General features: G+C 43.0%; 1 protein-coding gene across 2 annotated transcripts; it reads right to left on the bottom strand.

The window, feature by feature from the left end:
• Positions 1-1549: 1549 nt before the first annotated feature.
• ccdc9b (coiled-coil domain containing 9B) lies at positions 1550-15127 on the bottom strand. 2 transcript variants are annotated; one of them, XM_019349102.2, is made up of 11 exons: positions 14994-15127; positions 13886-14034; positions 11564-11626; positions 9919-10097; positions 7989-8038; positions 7852-7899; positions 7664-7760; positions 5761-5794; positions 5055-5658; positions 4861-4943; positions 1550-4520 (listed from the first exon to the last, which is right to left on the bottom strand). In XM_019349102.2, exons 2-11 carry the CDS (start codon positions 13910-13912, stop codon positions 4494-4496), a joined length of 1212 nt encoding a protein of 403 aa, XP_019204647.1. In that variant the 5' UTR covers positions 13913-14034; positions 14994-15127; the 3' UTR covers positions 1550-4493. The 2 variants fall into 2 exon arrangements, with proteins under 2 accessions (XP_019204647.1, XP_025756681.1); XM_025900896.1 differs by lacking the exons at positions 7664-7760; positions 7852-7899; positions 7989-8038.
• Between the last annotated feature and the right edge of the window lie 1935 nt (positions 15128-17062).

The raw sequence follows: 17062 nt of genomic DNA, 5'->3' as shown, positions 1-17062 counted from the left end.
CTGACCTCAGATCTGTATGACAAACAGCATATGTGCACCTTGTCGACCCAGGCCTCTTGTTTCCAGGCCAGGAGAAAGAGGAGGGGCGAGGGCACTCTCCTTGATCCTTTATCACGGCAGCTGCCGAGGCGTGGTTGTTACATGCTTAACTATGACCGGGCTGGAGGGAGATGATGAACAAACCCAGCGGAGGGAGGTTGTGTTAGGGTCGCAGGTCCAGACTCGACATCACTTCCGCTTGACCGACATCCATCAGCTGTAATGAAACACCTCGAGAGCCTCCGACTGTTAAATCACTGTTAAAAACCTTGGCTAATAGGAGGTGTTGCTGACACGAGCAGGAAACCAAAGGAGCGCTTTATAGACAACAAACAACAGTTTCACACAGTTTTATATTTTGATGCACATCTTTGTCTGTAACCACAGACAAAGGTCAATAAGTAACAGATTACATCTTGTTTGCTTCATTTGTACAAAAGGTTGTGTTTTTTTAAGGAGTGTTTATGTTTTATTACCTGGTACTTACTGGGACTTCAGGAAGTTACTGATCCCATTCAGGAAACTTTCCCATAAAAAAAACAAAAACAAAAAAACCCCCACAATCTTGTTCCCACATTTCAGCTTTCCCATAAACTAAAGTTGCCAAACTGAATGGAGTGAATCAGCAGCAGGTATACCAGCATGTTGCTGACTGATAGATAAGTGGTATTGATGCTTAGGTGTAATTGTATTTGCCCGGAAGAACTAGTAGAAGTACTGCTTTAACCTCTGTGAAACAGCCTGGAGTAGCGACTCTTTTCTCATCGGCAAACGCCAAACCAAAGCACCAAAACAAAAGGGTGTTGTTGCAAACCAAAAAAGGATGACAGGCTTCAACATCACCTTGCTTTAAAGCTGCTTGGACCAAATGTTGATCTCTCTTTTTTTTAATTTTCCTCAGGATAGCAAGCCTCTCTCCACTGCAGAGCACAGCTGACATAATCCCACACTGCACTTCAATCCTCTAACACAGCCTACAGGACTCATTTCCATAATATCAACACTCCCACTTGTGTGTGCTATTGTGTCAAACCCTCCAAACCATTAGTTAGCTTATAGCATTAAAGTGATCCAGAAGTGTTGCTATTTTTTGTGCTCGTGTGTTAAAAAGTAAAAACAGCGTACAGCAGGTCACAAGCTCAAAGGCCTCAAAGGTAGAGCGCTGCCATGGAGACAGACTTGTGAGGAGATAATTAAAACAGTAGCACCTATGGGATCCCACCTGCAGGGCTGAGAGGAAGCTGTTTCTAATGCAACAACTCTTCAGAGAACTCATGTGAAGTTAATCAAATTAAACATGAAAGCAGAGTCTGTAGGCAAGAAGTCAAACTGTATGGACCGTTGGTGCTGCAGCGTGCCGTCTTTATCGCACTGGTCCTCCGATAACGTATTAAGAGTGACGAAACAAAAGAAAAACCAGCACGCAACAAATTCATCGACTACTGCGTGTTCGCTCAGGTGCACGAGTAAAGTGAAGTGAACAGGGTGACAAAACGATGCCAGTCGGAGCCTTTGAAACACAGAAAATCTTTATTCATGTGGCGTACGCTTCGTTCCGAGCGGTTCAGCAAATGAAGTCATGTTGCACATGGACTCAATTTAGAGTGAGCACTCAGAGCAGCAAAAAGGCTGGGGTCACACCTCGAAATGCAGCACACACGCATACACAGGCACATCTAATTACAACAGTGCGTGAAAACACGGGGGGGGGTACTCGCACACGCCCCGCCAACCAACTCATCTCACCTCAGAAACTTGACATTGAAGGAAGGTGACAGTGCAGATGTTAAACAAACTGAATGAACACGGACTAAACACTTACATATAAAATGCTCTATGACTGATTTTCCTCCACTACATGAAATCCCACAGGGAGATTTAAAAAAAATACTTCAAAGGGAATCAGTGACCTGTTTTTCACACAGATGTTTCCTTCTACTGATAGATTGCTATCCACATATAATACAGAATAAGGCCCCTTCTTCCTTAACGGATGGACTGGCTTCAAACATTGTGGCTTGCTTCTTGCTTTTTTGATTTTATGTAACCTCCGTAGACACAGACAAGACCACGCAGCTCAGAGCATGTCCGCTGTGTTTTCCACTTACAGTTACATAACTGTTTACTACACAGTGGCATTGACGAAAGCCAAAAACTTCTTTGAGGACAGAGCTTCTTTAAGGCGTCTTAATATAGCTGTCGCTTCTTACCAAAAATAGCATCAAAGGCTGGCAATAGATTTAAAAAAGGAGAAAAAAAAAATACAACTCACAGAGAAACAGCTTGAGATTTACTTGGTAACATTCTGCTGTCCGAAATGGAAAGGCAAATAAATAAAATAAATGAGGCAGTTAATATACAAACCATAAATTAAAGTACACCTTCAGTAGCTGAAGAAGCCAATATGCAAGGCACAACAACTGGCTAAGATATTAATCAAGGGAAGCATTTCAAAAGATATTAGGCTCTCTTTCACAAATATAATACAGAACAAATAATACAAAAGGGAATTACAGCTGAATCCCGGCATTCTCAATTCACCCCAACTCAAAATGCTTGAATGATATTTTTTCCACCCACAGGGGCCCAAAGACCAGAATTTGTACACTGTTTGTTTAGAATCAGCTAACATAGTACATTACAATCCCAAATTCAGTGCCTGGAAACCATAACATAACATAAGAAGAGTGAGGAAGACCGGATCATCTGGATTCAGCTGTAAAACTGTGCTTTAGGGAACACAACAATAGTGTGCAAGGTTTCAGCTCTGCAGTGTTATAAATCAATATTTAAACATCCAAATGTTTTCAAATGTGTTATGCTTTGCCGTCAGCTGGCTGTTTATTTTAACAATAAAGGAGTACACTAGTGAGTTATGTCACCTTACAACTGGATCACATTTCTTTCTTTCTAAACCTAGATCTGCATTAAACACTACAAGCTCGAACAGGCAAATTTGCTCTTCTAGGTAGCCTCCTTGGGCAGCGCTGCAAGTTACTCCAGTGTGGCTGCTTTTTTTTTTTTATTGAGTCAAGGCTTTTAGAAGAAAAAAGAAAGAAAAAAAAAAAAAAAAAAAGAGGCATTTTCAGGGCGCCACCTGATCCAAGTTCCAGTGGTTTGGACTGAATGTTCTACTTCTGATGTCTCGGGATGTTACAGCACAACTCTGTGCTGATAGTCTGAGTGTAGGGGACATATTCATGGTGCACAACCCTCATAACTGAAAAAAAGAAGAAACGAGGATGTTCTGGATGTCCTGCCTTAAGGCTCTGACAGGGTAGATTCTTCCTTTTTAGGCTGCTCTTGGCTCTCTGAGACATAGATCCAGTTCCCCAGTGCTGATCCCCCCCCCCACAGTGTGACACAGAAATGTATTCCTTCCTCTCTTTTCCCCGGTGAAAAGTAGTCTGACCACAAAGCAATGTAAAAACAGCAGGCACGCTGGATGTGGCCCAGAGCTGCACAAGGAGACGACCTTGATGAGTAAAAAGGCCAAATTTAAATCAAGTAGGTTTCTTTCACTTACTTATGGGCAGAGATATGAGTTTCATGACTGCAAAGCTGTCATCCCCAAATTCAGATAATCTTAACCAGAGTATGACATCATCAGGCTCCTGTCTTGATATCAAAAATCAGTGGCGTGCTCCTTTCACCGTTCTTAGTAGCAGAAACATTTACAGCATGTCAGTAGTAACATTTTGTAAACTTTGGACTGTCTTGGTCACTGGCCAAAGACATTAGGGTTCAAATGTGCGTTTTAACAATATGCTGATTTACTTGTCAAAGGCTATTTATGGATGCTGGAAGCAAAACTCTACTGGAGGTCTGCAACTATGTATCGTCATATATTACAATCTTTATTCGGTTACTGAAAAGTTACTCAGGGACTAGAGCTGAAAAGTAGCTTTTAGCTATATCTGGTACAATATATTTATTGTGCATTGTCCCTGCTAAATAAGCTGAATAAATTAAAAAATATACCTCTAAGGCAGAATCAGGCACTAAGTAATTAGACTGTGGCTTGGTTTAATGTCAAGGGCTATCTAAGTTTAACCGATTAGCTAGCCTCCTGATATGTACTTCAACATTTTCATACAAATGTGTAAACATTCAGTGATATTGCACTCAAGCAGCGTACTTCCATACAGAAGGAGATGTCAGTACACATGTTTTTGTACACAAAGTGCTCGGATGAAAAAAAAAAAAAAAAAAAAAAAAAAAAAAATACTACTACTAATAATAATAATAATCATCATCATCATCATCGAGCAGGAAAAAGGCGTCTCACCATTCATGTGTCAAATTTGAGACAAAAATTCAGCTCCCACAGCAAAATTAAACCACAGTTTTGTCTGTAAGCTATAAACAGTATTGCAAACGAGCTACTTTGAAGCAAAAATAATGCATCCAAATGCTGTGTTTTGGTTTCAGTGTTTATATCCCGAAAACGTTGGTTAAACAATTTTCCCATGCTCTCGTGCCTGCAAAAACAAAAAAAAGAGAGAAAAGGATAAAAATTACCAACTGCAACTTTCTGTATTTTACATTTACTATATTTTCTCATTCCCTCCTCAGTATGAACGAATCCACTAGGCAATCATACATTATCTGTTCCGGTGGAAGATGAAATGAAAAACCATTCTCTCATGAAACTATTTCTCCTGCACTCCATCAAGACTCCGAGGGGCTGAATTAAAATTGGATAATACGCAGCTGCAGTGCAGATATATTGCATAGCTCTCCTCATCCATTTAAATCCCCATCCATTTGCACTTCCCTCCATCAGTCCATTTGCACATCTATTGATTCTCCCTCACTGACCTTGTCACTGCTGGTGGAGTGTGTTGGGTGTGCTTCTCCAGACTCCAGGCTCAGAACAGACAGACCAGAGTCTATCAGCTCTTCTGTGAAAACAAAAGCATGGTTAGTTTTACTTGGAACATCCACACAGGCTGCCAGGAGAAAAAAAAAAAAAAAAAAAAAAAAAAATCAGGCTCGCTGAAGTTCAGGCGTACCCGTGTTTGTGTTGCTGATGTTGCACTTGGGAAGCTCCACGGGCTGGATCTCATGTAGAGGGGTGCAGGCTTTTTCAGCAGGGGGGGAGCTGGGAGCTGTGGGTGGGCTGCTGTCCTTTTTAGTGCATTCAGTTTCAGATCCCTGCTGCTGTGCAAGAGAAGGTGCAGCTGGACCACCTCCTTTATCCTGAAGACTCCCATCATTCTGCTTGGCACTTTCAAGAGGCTGACGTGGCCTCTGCATTTCATGCTTGTTCTTTTTGGGTGAGGAAGCTTTCAAAGAGCTGGGACCTCTGGATTCTGACTCTTGAGAGTCCGTGGTTTGCCTTGCATGAGCCCCCTGGATGAGTTCCTCAGAGAAGCGCACTTTCTTCTCCAAACCCCGAGAGGACAAACCCTCTGCCTTCTCCTGAGTCGGGGTGTCCTCTCTAAGGATAGCAGCTGACACCGAGGCTGCTGATTCACTCGCTTCCTCGGGCGTGCTCAGTGAATCCAGGCTCGGCGACTGCTTTGTTTTTGCGTCCTGATCTTTCAGCTCGTCTGCATTAGCGTCTGTGAGGGCATCAAGTTCCTCAAGGAACTCCTCCAGCGTCGTCTCAGGCATCTAAAAGATGAGATCAAAGCGACAAACAGGAGTGTTTTTTGCTATATGGATGTCTTTTATATTTCACTTTATAGCAGGGTCAAAAGAGGTTTCACCTCTCACCTGTAGGTTCTCTCCATCATCATTTGCCTGCCATCTGAAAAAAGGGTATTCAGAAACAAAAAAGCAGTGTGTTGTGAATCTCTTTTTCTTTGCAAGTTATAGCATGGTGTAATATTGTATATAACAATCAGCCACAAGAGTAAATAACAGATCATTTTATCACAATGCAACGTTCAGCTGGCAAAGTTTGGGTCCTGGCATTCGTGTGGTACTTTGACACATACCGCCCACTTAAACATTACCGCAGAAGAAGCACACCCCCACAAGCTTTCTACAATGGCAGCACAGCATCTCACCCTTAGCAGGACAACATGTCACACCACAAAGGAAAAACAGTTCAGGACTAGTTTTTTTCTTATACATTAAAAGAGCCCAACGCTCTCAGTTAGCCTTCAAACTGTCTGACTGAGCATCTGTGGGATGTGCAGCAATAAGCCCTATTCACAGAAGCCCCACCCAGCAGATCATGGGTCAGAGACATTATGGCGGTAAGAGAGAGCCTTCACTATAACTGGCAGGTAGTCGTAATGTTGTGTAGTTAAGCACTATAAGGAGAAAGGACAAAGAAGAGACTGCTGCAGGTCATTTCAGTGTTGCAAAGTGAGTCTTATAACAGCATTTGCTTCTCAGTCACATACATGCCCAAAAAACCAATGACTACCATGAAAGTGATGACCACTGGGAGTCATATCGGGTGATTGTCCAAGGATGTATGGAAAGCAAGAGCTGTGATTCGAGGTTGGGTCTCAGCTGTTGTGATCGTAATGGCTTTTCATGCATGAACTCCAGACAGTGTCAGGAGACTCAGGCTGGGACACCGTCCTCAGTTGTCCTTTGTCACATGTAGACTCAGTACTGGATATTGTGTGTTTTAGGTAAGGGTGCTGTCTGGGTAGAGTATGCAGCAGGCAGAGCACGAGATGACCACTTGCTAGCTGTGAATTCATATTATATATATCATATTATTCACATTATTAAATGCCCTTTTTTCCTCACATCCGCGATAGGAAATCGCACCAACTTTGTACTAAGGAACTGGCGAGCTAAAGACTGTTTAATACTGTTTCATGTTTAATTCAGCTACATCAGACATTAAAGTTCTCACACGCACCTCCATTTGGATAAAATCCAGAAACATCGAGCGCTGCAGCACATGTGTGAAAATGGCTTTGGTGGCCTGTGGGCTGCCTTTGCCCACACTCAAATCTGTTGCCAACTGTAACAGCAGCACAGCCTGATAACAGGAATCTCACACCTGAGTGCTGTTTTACAGAGGCGCCCCCCCCAATCCTTACCCTTTCCTACTTTTACAGAGACATAAAATCAACTTTTTCACTCCAGGTCCACATAGTGCCTCACTTTCAGCTCTGTGGCTGTGGATTTTTTGGACATTATGATTGCATTACAGCGCACCTATGACCTTTTCCACCAGTACCAACTCAGATCGGCTCAGCTTGGTTTTTAGGGTTTTCCATTAGGTGGTAGTACCTAGTACCAGGTACTTGTTAGTACTTGATGGGGTTCTAAGCAATCTGAGACGACCCCAAAATGTGATGTCAACAAGCTGCATGCCCTGGATTGGCTAGATGGCCTCCTCACTATCAAGTGGGGTTTCACAGCAGAGGAGAAACTGGGGGGGGGGGGGGGGGGGGGGGGGACAGAATGCGGCCTTCTGGGTTATTTAGTCAGCTGCCACCACTTCTAAATTAAGTCTCATGACATCCAGGGGAATTTGTACATTAGGGCACAGTGCAGAAAAACAACATGTCTTTCCACATCCGTTTTACGTACTGCATTAGTCATGCCGATGTTTCTCGTAACCACTAATTGAAGCTATGTTGCAAAACGCTCTGATGGTTGAATCACCTTTGCCAGCAGCCCGTTGTGTTTAGCTGTTACTGACCTTCTGGCCCGCCCAGTCAGGCGATCTTTGCCTTTTGCTTTACTGCTCATCACTTGCACGTTTTTAGCTCCCTTGTCTTTGCCTCGCTTGTCATGAGCTAGGTAAGAAAAATACCAAAAGTTTAAAGTCTAAACACTATACGAGTATTTTATGGGATATAACTGCTCACTAAATTATGTGGGGAATACCTTTTGAATCGCTGCCTGCTCTGGGTCCTCTTCTAGCATTTCTTCCTCCTGCAGCAATGTGATATGTCTTTTTTATGATTTGTTATGAAGTGTCTTACTCCTTACATTCTCAGTAAGGTCCGTGTCTTTTGTCTTACCTCTGCTGGAAGGCCCCCAGTCTCTGTCAGAGAGGGATTTGTCTGAAAACCTAGAAGCAGAGGCTTCGTTTTAGACAGTAACAAAACCCAGCGCGACCAATCTCTTTATCATGTTCCACAATCATTCACCCCCCCGGCACTATAACATCTCATCTGCACTACATAAACAGGCATTTCAGTATATCACCTAACATCACTGTGAGCCTAGAGTTTAAGATTGTGCAGAGATTTCACTCCACGAGGACCCACTCCTACATTCGACATCCTCTGAAACCACATAAATTGTCGAATCAAAAACACATTTCCTCTTCTGTTCTTTCTTGGGAGCCTTGTTAATGCTTCGCCAAATAAGGCAAGGCATTTCCATCCCTTACCCCCCAGCTAAAAATAGCTGCTCTTTCCTTGTGCCTTTACATTTGGATACTTCCCTAAACAGCACATTAATTTACTCTGCAACTTGGTCAGTCTTTGTACAGCCACAGCTCAGTTTGTTTGAAATCTAACAAACAGTTCACAATAAACGAGTTGTATTTCTTTCCCGCGGTCAGTTTGGGGTGCTATTGTGTGATTTCTCCCAGCAATGCAGGCAGCAGCCTGTAAAGCTGTTTGAAATGTAGCTCATGAACTCCTTCAGCCGTAAAAAGTTATATTATGCATACATAAGTAACTGTTTGGTTGTGTAACATCGTCTGTGTAACATCGTCCTGTGACATGGTGACAATCAGCCTTGCGATCATGTGGTAGAACATGCACAACATCCAGAAACCTCATCTAATGGATTCTTCACTGAATAATTTAACTACAAAGAGGCAAAATGTTCTCCGGGGTTATTTTCTCCTCTTCATCTGCCTAAGTGAAGTGAGCCTTTCAGTGAAGGAAGAATTTAAAAGTGAAAAGGGGAATTCTACAAAACTAATAACTAAAAAAAAAAAATGGCCTTAGTGCTAATAAGACCATTTTTAGCATGCATGGTACTGCATACTGAAAGTATATTAGTACTGAAAAAGCCTCCTCTTAAAAGTGACAGTCCACTGTTCAACCTCCAAACCCAACATGGACTTTTTTGTTCTTTAAAGGAATTTATAATGCTTACTTCATTATACATGTTACTCCTAGACTCTCTTTACGAAGCACAATGTTCCTTCCTGTTAAAAGGGAGTTTTTTCTTCCCACCATTGCCAAGTACTTGCTCATAGTGGGTGGTCTGACTGTTGGGGTTCTCTTTGTTGTTGTGATTTGGTGCTATATAAATAAAATTCAATTGAGTTGAATTGTTTGGACAATCTAAAATCCTGGAGTCCTGACAACATTTTCAACTAAATGAGAGCAAAACTTTATTTGGCTTATCAAGCGCTACGGCACTTGGCCGTCTAAACTATAACTAAAAATCCTGGATAGTTCAACCTCTAACAAACAAAGAAGTAGTTTTGTGAACAGCAGCTTTAAACCATCACAGAATTACAGATATAGAAACAGTTATCCACACCTCAATCACCTCCCAGTTGGATTATTTTAACTCCCCATTTATAGGATTACCCAATTCTAGTCTTTTTCAGTCACAGATGGTTCAAAATGCAGCTACTCATCCTGTAAATCAGGGGTCTCCAACTCCAGTCCTCGAGAGCTACTGTCCTGCAGCTTTTAGATGCATCCCTACTCCAGCACAGCTGAATCAAATGGTGGAATTACATCTTCAGCAGTCAAGTTTGGGAAAGGCCTGGTAACAAGCCATTCATTTAATTCAGGTGTGTTGGAACAAGAATGCACCTGAAAATCAGCTCCACAGTATTTCACAGATCTTTGAACTCCATGTTTTGCCATATTTTGGTTTAAAATGTTATTATGTTGCTTTTATTTTAGTCCTTCAGCTTTAACAACTACAGCCAATGGGAATATGAATGTAAACCTTTAACTCTTTAAAAAGTCTTACATATTGTCAGTTTTATCCATGTCCCACGCTCGTCTCCACTGGCCCTTGGCATTTTTATGGCGTGCCACCCTCTCCCTGTCAATCTGCTCACGCTCCTTCTTCCACCTTAAATATTCCTCCTGCTCCTCTCTCGATGTGGGGACATTGAGGTCTGTGATGGCCTGCAGGTTCTCGATATCCTATGTGCATGCAAAAGAGAGCATTTCAGTGTGTAAAGTTATTATAATGGATACATATACAAATCTGTGGGAACCACAAATGTGTGTATTTCTCCTACGCTGATGTATTTTGCATAACTTTAAGGGCTAACCACTGCCTCCCTGGGTAAATACTGATCAGTGTTCCAGGAAAAGTACAGTTTATAGCAAATACAATTAGAAGCTCTTCCTCCATTCCCCTCTTAACCGATTTATTGATTACTGTGATGACAGCACAGAGGATTGCTGGCTAATAGTAAAAGGAGATCTGATACAGGCTCATTAACACATCAGAAAGGGCAGAAGCTGCTTCTGTTATAAAGTCTTCAAGCAAACCAAGACTAGAGATGTCACGAAAAAGACCAGCAGTTTCTGAGAGAGCGTGCTGATGTCTAGAAAAAAAATACATTTGTGGGATTTTCTGAGTACCAGGAATGACCATAAAAACCTGTATTAAAGCTCAAAGCAGCAGTTAAAACAGTGAGAGAAAAAGAGATGCAACACAGTGCTGGTAAGAAACTATGACAGGTCATGTTTTCCCCTCAGGTGTGGACCAATCAAATCGAAGTAAACATGTTGCCCTCCTGCCTACACTTATTGGAGAACATGGCATCTGTCCTCATCCTGTTTTCCACCTCGTCTCTCCTTGCTCTGTGCTGGCCCTCAGAGGACATCAGGGGTCACACGGGAAGACGCTTCTCACATGTTCCAACAGGCCATGTCCTGCTGCCACCCCAGCTGCTAATTAAATTTTTTTTATGTTTTTGCCTCTGTGGGGCCTCAATGGGATGTTGCCAGGAGCCAAAGAAGGCAGGTTGGATGTTACAAAGTGAAGCTGGCCAGTTGCTGAGATCATAATCTTTCTCTCGACGACGGTTGACCTTCCAAAAGCTGCACTGATTTAGGTCCATATGTTTTATTTGTCACACAAAAGAGTAAATTTCTTGTGCAACATGATGAGAAAAAAAATCTACATAGTATTTCCTTGAATACTGTCTAGGCCAGGACTGCAGCAGCCAGAGAGGCATGAACAGCATCAATTGTCATATGGAGAATCCGCCGTGCCTTTGAAGCCCATCCTTCCTGCCTCCCCAGTCAGTCTGCTTATCGCACGCCCGATCTGTGAGACAGCTCTGAGCTACTCCAGCAAGGCTGACATGCAAGCCAGCGGGAGGCAGATGGGAAGAAGCGCTAGAAAAAGGGGCACGTGCATGGCAACGTGTTGTGCTGTCTGTGTGTGTTTGTGATGAGGACAGAGCGCATATTTGCATTTGCTATTCCCTGCGCTTTGTATGCTAACGTAGTGTTAGTGAAAACCTTGTTTTCACAGACTGATCATCAGCAAATCACGTGGTCACGATGAATTGAAACTGCAGTCCTTTGAGCTGGGAGAGGTTAGACACAGTATCTAAATGTTTACATCTGTGTATGAGGGTTTTTTAATTTACCTGGCATTGCTCTGACACCCCGTGATGCTCCTCAGTGTGCTTCTGCCCCTGTTTGACCTCATCCTGTCAGAGAGGAGAAATTAAAAGATGAGCTTAGCAGTTATAAGTGTGACACTGCAACTTGTTGCCTGCTAATTAAACACGGTTGTAAAGAATCGCTTTGCTGCTGTCACAATCAGGCCACTGACTCATCCATTAGGAAAGACTGAGAGGTCTAGACTGCCACCCAGTGGTTTTAAAGTGTAACTGCACAACTTGGCACAACAGCTTCAATTATAATGTAATTTCTGTCCACTCTGCACGGGGGCAGACTGCAGTTAGCAGGTAGCTGACCTTGGAAACCACCTGGCGGTTTGCAAATCAAACACAGCTTATTAGAGGTACAGAATTGTGCTAATTTCTATTCTGGTGTAGTTCTGATTTCAATGATGCGCTCTGGTGAACACAGAGGATGAGTCATGTTGCTATTAACAGCAACACTCTAACAGCCGATGGAGGATGGGGGACAATATGCACCGGGGAGAGCGAGTGGGCTGGTAGCACACCTACGGGCTGGGACGCCCACACGATCATTCGCACGCCCACATCCAGAGAGAGTATAGCACACACATACACAAAGACCCCCGGCTACCTCATTTCTCTCTCACCCCACTACTCTGTCTTCCTCTCCCTTTTTCTTGGCACCTTGCCAGGTCTGTCTCTTCGGTAGCATAATGAGCCTTTTCAGAGTGAGAAGGCAGTTGAATGTTAATTAGATCAAATCGGCCCTTTCAGGATGGTGGGAATAGGGAAACAATCGTGCCAGAGGAGTGTGGACCACTTAAAGTTTCAGGGAAAAGAAATGAGGGGAGATTGAAACAGATGGCACGGTTGCCAAGTGTCTGTCTCTCTCTCATCCTCCCCTCTGTTCCTCTCCGTCCAACTGCATTTCCTTACCCCTGTCACTCTCTCGCGCGTGAGCGTGAGCAGTCTGGTCATGAGGTTCCTCCAGGCTCCATGAGACACTGCTGCACAGCCACACCCCTGTCTCTCAAAGAGTCATTATTTATTTCCAGGGTGTCTCTCGCTCTGTCGCACACACACGCACCCATACCCATCAGATAATTATTTCAGAGGCAGGGCAGTGCAGTAGCAATGTGCACCTCAGTGAACCAACGCAAATATTTTTTTAAAGCTTGCCAGATGGATCCATGGTATGTTCTCCTACGGTATCACCCTTGAGCAGCTTTCTCCCCCGCTGATCTCATATAAACCTAGTGAAATGACACTGGTTACGTAAACCAGGTCTCTGGGATTCACAGATGACTGGTGCACTGGAGCCCTGGCTACTGTTCAAGTGCTGATTCAGTCCACATGATAAATGGGGGGGGGGGGGCAGACCTAGTGGGCCAGAAATAAAGGCAAAAAGAACAATGTGTTCAGCCCATAGATTCAGTGCACATTAACCCAGACAGCCCAGTGAGCAGCACTCAGTGTATCGGCCAATCAGTAGCAGAGATGCACATTTTAGACTGAACCTGTACTTCTGCAGCTCCTGCTTTCGTGTCCCCTCCCTCCCTCCCACCCCACCCCACCCTATGACCAGACTGTGTCTGTGTTTACAGTGGCGAGGATCAGCTGCCTGTGCATCAGCTTATTTATTTCAGTCTGTGAGTGTGTGTGTCTGCGTCAGGCCTCAGACTGAGGCAGAGCAGCTGTTCCAGACTTTCTGCATACCCGGGGGGGTGGGAGGGGGGCTAAGGTCAGTGACAGTTTTGCATTTCACAGCCGAGGCGGGGGCACACGAGTCCTTGCCTGCATTAAATATGGCATCTCAAGCAAACCGGAATAACTTGTAAAAGTTAACTGGGGACGATTTTGGGAGATTCAGGTCAAGGTATATTCCTCAGTTTCCCTTTCTTACATGAAACACACAGCAGGAGATGACAGGAAATTCTTCATGCGGTTTACTCGAGGAAGTTGCCTGAATCGAATTTTTCACATGTACCTTTGTCGAGTGACATCTAGAGGAGATCAGAGCTGCAGTGTGTGTGTAGAAACAGCTCAAAAAGGTTTAAAACTTAGTTATGCAGAGCATCTATTCAACCCACAGCTCTATTAGCCACCCTCTCCTTTCCTAATCTCACACCAGTCAGTCACAGCCCCGGTCCACCTCCTGTCAACAAACCATTATGCTCCATCACAGGGATAGAGGGGATGGGCCAGACAACATGTCTCATATCTATGTAAAACACGTCGGTGCAGCATGTGAGAATAAACAAAGGGAGGGGGAGGGAGTGAGAGTGGAAGCAGGCAGGAGTGTTCGGTGTGTGTGAGTCGGACCTGTGGTGCTGAGTCTCTCTTGGTCATGTGAGATGGCTGCTTCGCCCTCCCCGCTGACTCCACACGCCTCGCCTGTCCATCATTGGCGGGGCTGTTGACGTCCACAGGCCCAGCCTCTTCTCAGGCCTCTCACTCACCACCCTCTTACCCTGGAGAGTCAGTTACTCATATTATTAGCATTACATAAGTGTCAGTATGTGCTCTGCAGTACATTTTGAAACATTCATTTAAGGGTTCTTAGTTACGAGTACTTAGACACTAGTTTGTGGGTTTGGTGAAGTCATTCATACGCTTTTAAAATTGGCTCATTTTTGTGATGTCCCCAACTTTAGCGCCATCACTACATTTTGATTAATCTCTTAGAAAACTAACTATAAGTCTCAGCTGTACTTTAGCCCTAATTAGCCAATGAATGGACCAATCAGCATGTCTTATTTAATATTAAATAATACAATAAACATGGTAAATACAAGCTGCAGATTGGTGTCAGGTTAGCATGTGAAATAAGGATACATGGTTAAATCGTGTTGGCCTCTCATTGAATTTGGTTAAGGAGAATATATACCAACTCTGGATTAGACATGCATTTGGATGGATGGATGGATGGATGGATGGAGATCCAGTTGCTTTGTTGTGTTATATTTTGATTTGCTGGCCCGGTGTGGCTCCAAGACTTCTAAGGGAAATCTTTAAAAAGTTGTTCTAAGAAATCTATTTCATCGTGCTATGAAATGGTTCCACTTCATTGGATACACTTGTTCAATAAGTGACTCTGAATGTGGCATGTATGTCGGTGATAGACTGGCTGGTTTGAGTACTTCAGAAACTGCTGATCCATTGGGATTTTCCCACACAGCCATCCCATGGTTTACAGAATAGAGATCCAGAGTCTTTTAAATGCATCAACACTCTTCTGGATGCACATTCTTGCCTATGCAAGAAGAGCTCATGGAAAAAAATAAATATATTTGTAATTCTTAAAGTACAGATCTTTATAAAAATGTTTTGTGACATTCTTCCTTGTTACAATATAACTAGACTTTAAGCTACAGGGGTTTTGGCTCTCCTGTACTGGGTCCTCATCACTTTTTCCTTGTAGTTAATTTACCTTTTTGCCAGCCATGGTGACCGTTAGCTGCTTCCTGTGTCCTCGGCCAGCAGTCTGTGGAGGAGCCTCTCCCCCTCTGTCAGGTCCAGCTTCCTGCTGTCCCTTCCCAGCTGGTGAACCGCCACTGAATGGCTTTGTCACCACCACACGACTATCCTGCTTCCAATCAAAGAAAAGGACAGTCTATGAAATATTGATGTAGTTAACAGCATTTCTTCTTGAAAACAGATGGGTTCTGGCGAATGCAAAGACAACACTGTGGGATATTAGTTAATGTAGCTTTTTTTATATAAGGCCGGGGGGGCAGAGACTCAAACCGGCCCACTGGACATCTTTGAAAAATGTGAAGGAGGACATCCTTTTAATTGTATTCTCATAAATTGTACAGCATTTCCTACTGATGGAGACCTCCCCCACAGTCCTTCATACAACACCAAAGTAATAAATAAACAGAAATAACAGAAATTCCTGGTTTTGTCTTTTTTTTTCTTTTTTCTTTTTTTTTTTTGCACATTAACAAAACTTTCCACTTGAGGAATGATGTACCAGAACTTTTTCTGTAGTTTAACTTATTTAATTTATTTTTTATAATTTAGGCCCAAAGATTCATGCTGATAGATTTCCTTTATTAAATAGAGCAGCATTTCTTAATCAGGTAGTAAAACTGAGACGTGTTAGGATTTTTAATTAAAGATAAAATTATTATTTTTATCATTATTTTTGCTGACACTCACACTAGTGGACTTGCTGATTGTGATGGTAAGATCATCGGCTTTGCCCTTCCGGCTCTGCAGTGCCATTCCTTCTTCTTCTGCTCTTTTCCTGTCCTCCTCCACCTCCTACAAACAATAAAGTAATTAGAAAAACTGAAAGAGTTGCAAGCTCCACACATGAGATCTCAGAAGCTTTTTTTATATGTGAAGACTTCTTCTCACCTTGTACCTCTTCATGAGAGCTTCATTCTTCCTGCGGAGAGCCTCAATCTTCTTGTCCAGCTCCAGGTCCTTCTCATGATCCCTCTTGGGCATCATGTCACCGGGGGTCTGGGATGAGAAATTTTTAGGTATTCATTAGAAAAATAAAAACATTTACGTTTCATCGGATTGATCTAGGCTTCTACGGCTTCATACAACCTGGTTTTCTCACTGCTGTGCGAAATTTAAATAAAACAGAATAAAATGATCTGAACCCTACTGTTCACTGGAAATACAACAAACAGGATATGGCACAAGCTCAGAAATAACCCAGTCTCATGTTGAAGTTCATGCATCCAACAGGTTTTACAATTCTTTTAGGACAGGAGTAATGTTACTACTTTGTTGCATCACTTCTTCTTTAAACATTTGTGTGGGAACCTAGGAGACAAATTGCAGTCATTTTGACAGTGAAAGGTTTCCTATTTTCCAAACACAGCTGTGTGAAACAGAACACTTACTGCTTCCCCCACGAATTACGGGTAGCATCCAGCTGCTGCCAATCAAATGCACTACATTAAAAAAAACATCACCAAATGTGTCCACCTCTATCAAAGCAGAGGGTTTGGGGCAGTTTGCTGCTCTGGATCACCTAAAGATCAGAGTATACAATGCTCAGAAAAGATGCAAAAGAAAAACTCAAGAGCTACATCTGAGACACCACAGGCCTCAGTAAACATATTAAAAGTTGAAGCTTGTGACAGTACAAAGGAGAAAGCCATCTTTTCTCTAAAAAGAACATGGCAGCAAAGCTACATCTGAACAAACCAAAAGACGTCTGAAACAACGTCCTTTGGACAACCAAGATCAGTGTGTGGAGATGTCTGGCTATAATACAAAACACCACGTACCAGCACATCAGGACTTCATGGCAACTGTCAAGCACGGTGGTGGAGGGCTGATGACTTCGGCTTGTTTTTCAGCTATAAAACCTGGACACCTTGAAGTCCATGAGCTCCTCTATATACCAAGGAATTCTAGAGTCAAATGTGAGGTCATCTGTGACAGATAAAGCTATAAAGCTCATGCAACAAGACAGCAGCAAATCTACAACAGAATGGCTGAAAAAAGTAAAAGAACCAATGTAGCAATGTC

This window comes from Oreochromis niloticus, linkage group LG19 (genome assembly GCF_001858045.2).
Source record: "Oreochromis niloticus isolate F11D_XX linkage group LG19, O_niloticus_UMD_NMBU, whole genome shotgun sequence".
In the NCBI taxonomy this organism is placed as follows: Eukaryota; Metazoa; Chordata; class Actinopteri; order Cichliformes; family Cichlidae; genus Oreochromis; species Oreochromis niloticus.
The sequence above is the reverse complement of the archived record's forward strand: the minus strand, read 5'-3'. Positions and strand labels throughout refer to the sequence as shown.

Bases quoted from the DNA above. Each gene is read 5' to 3' on its own strand.
- ccdc9b (XM_019349102.2), bottom strand. From the start codon at position 13,912: ATGACCAAGAGAGACTCAGCACCACAG. The intron at 10,098-11,563 runs GTAAATTAAAAA...GCATGCACATAG, and splicing joins GGGTGTCAGAGCAATGCCAG to GATATCGAGAACCTGCAGGC. The intron at 4,944-5,054 runs GTACGCCTGAAC...TTGTTTTCACAG, and splicing joins CATCAGCAACACAAACACGG to AAGAGCTGATAGACTCTGGT.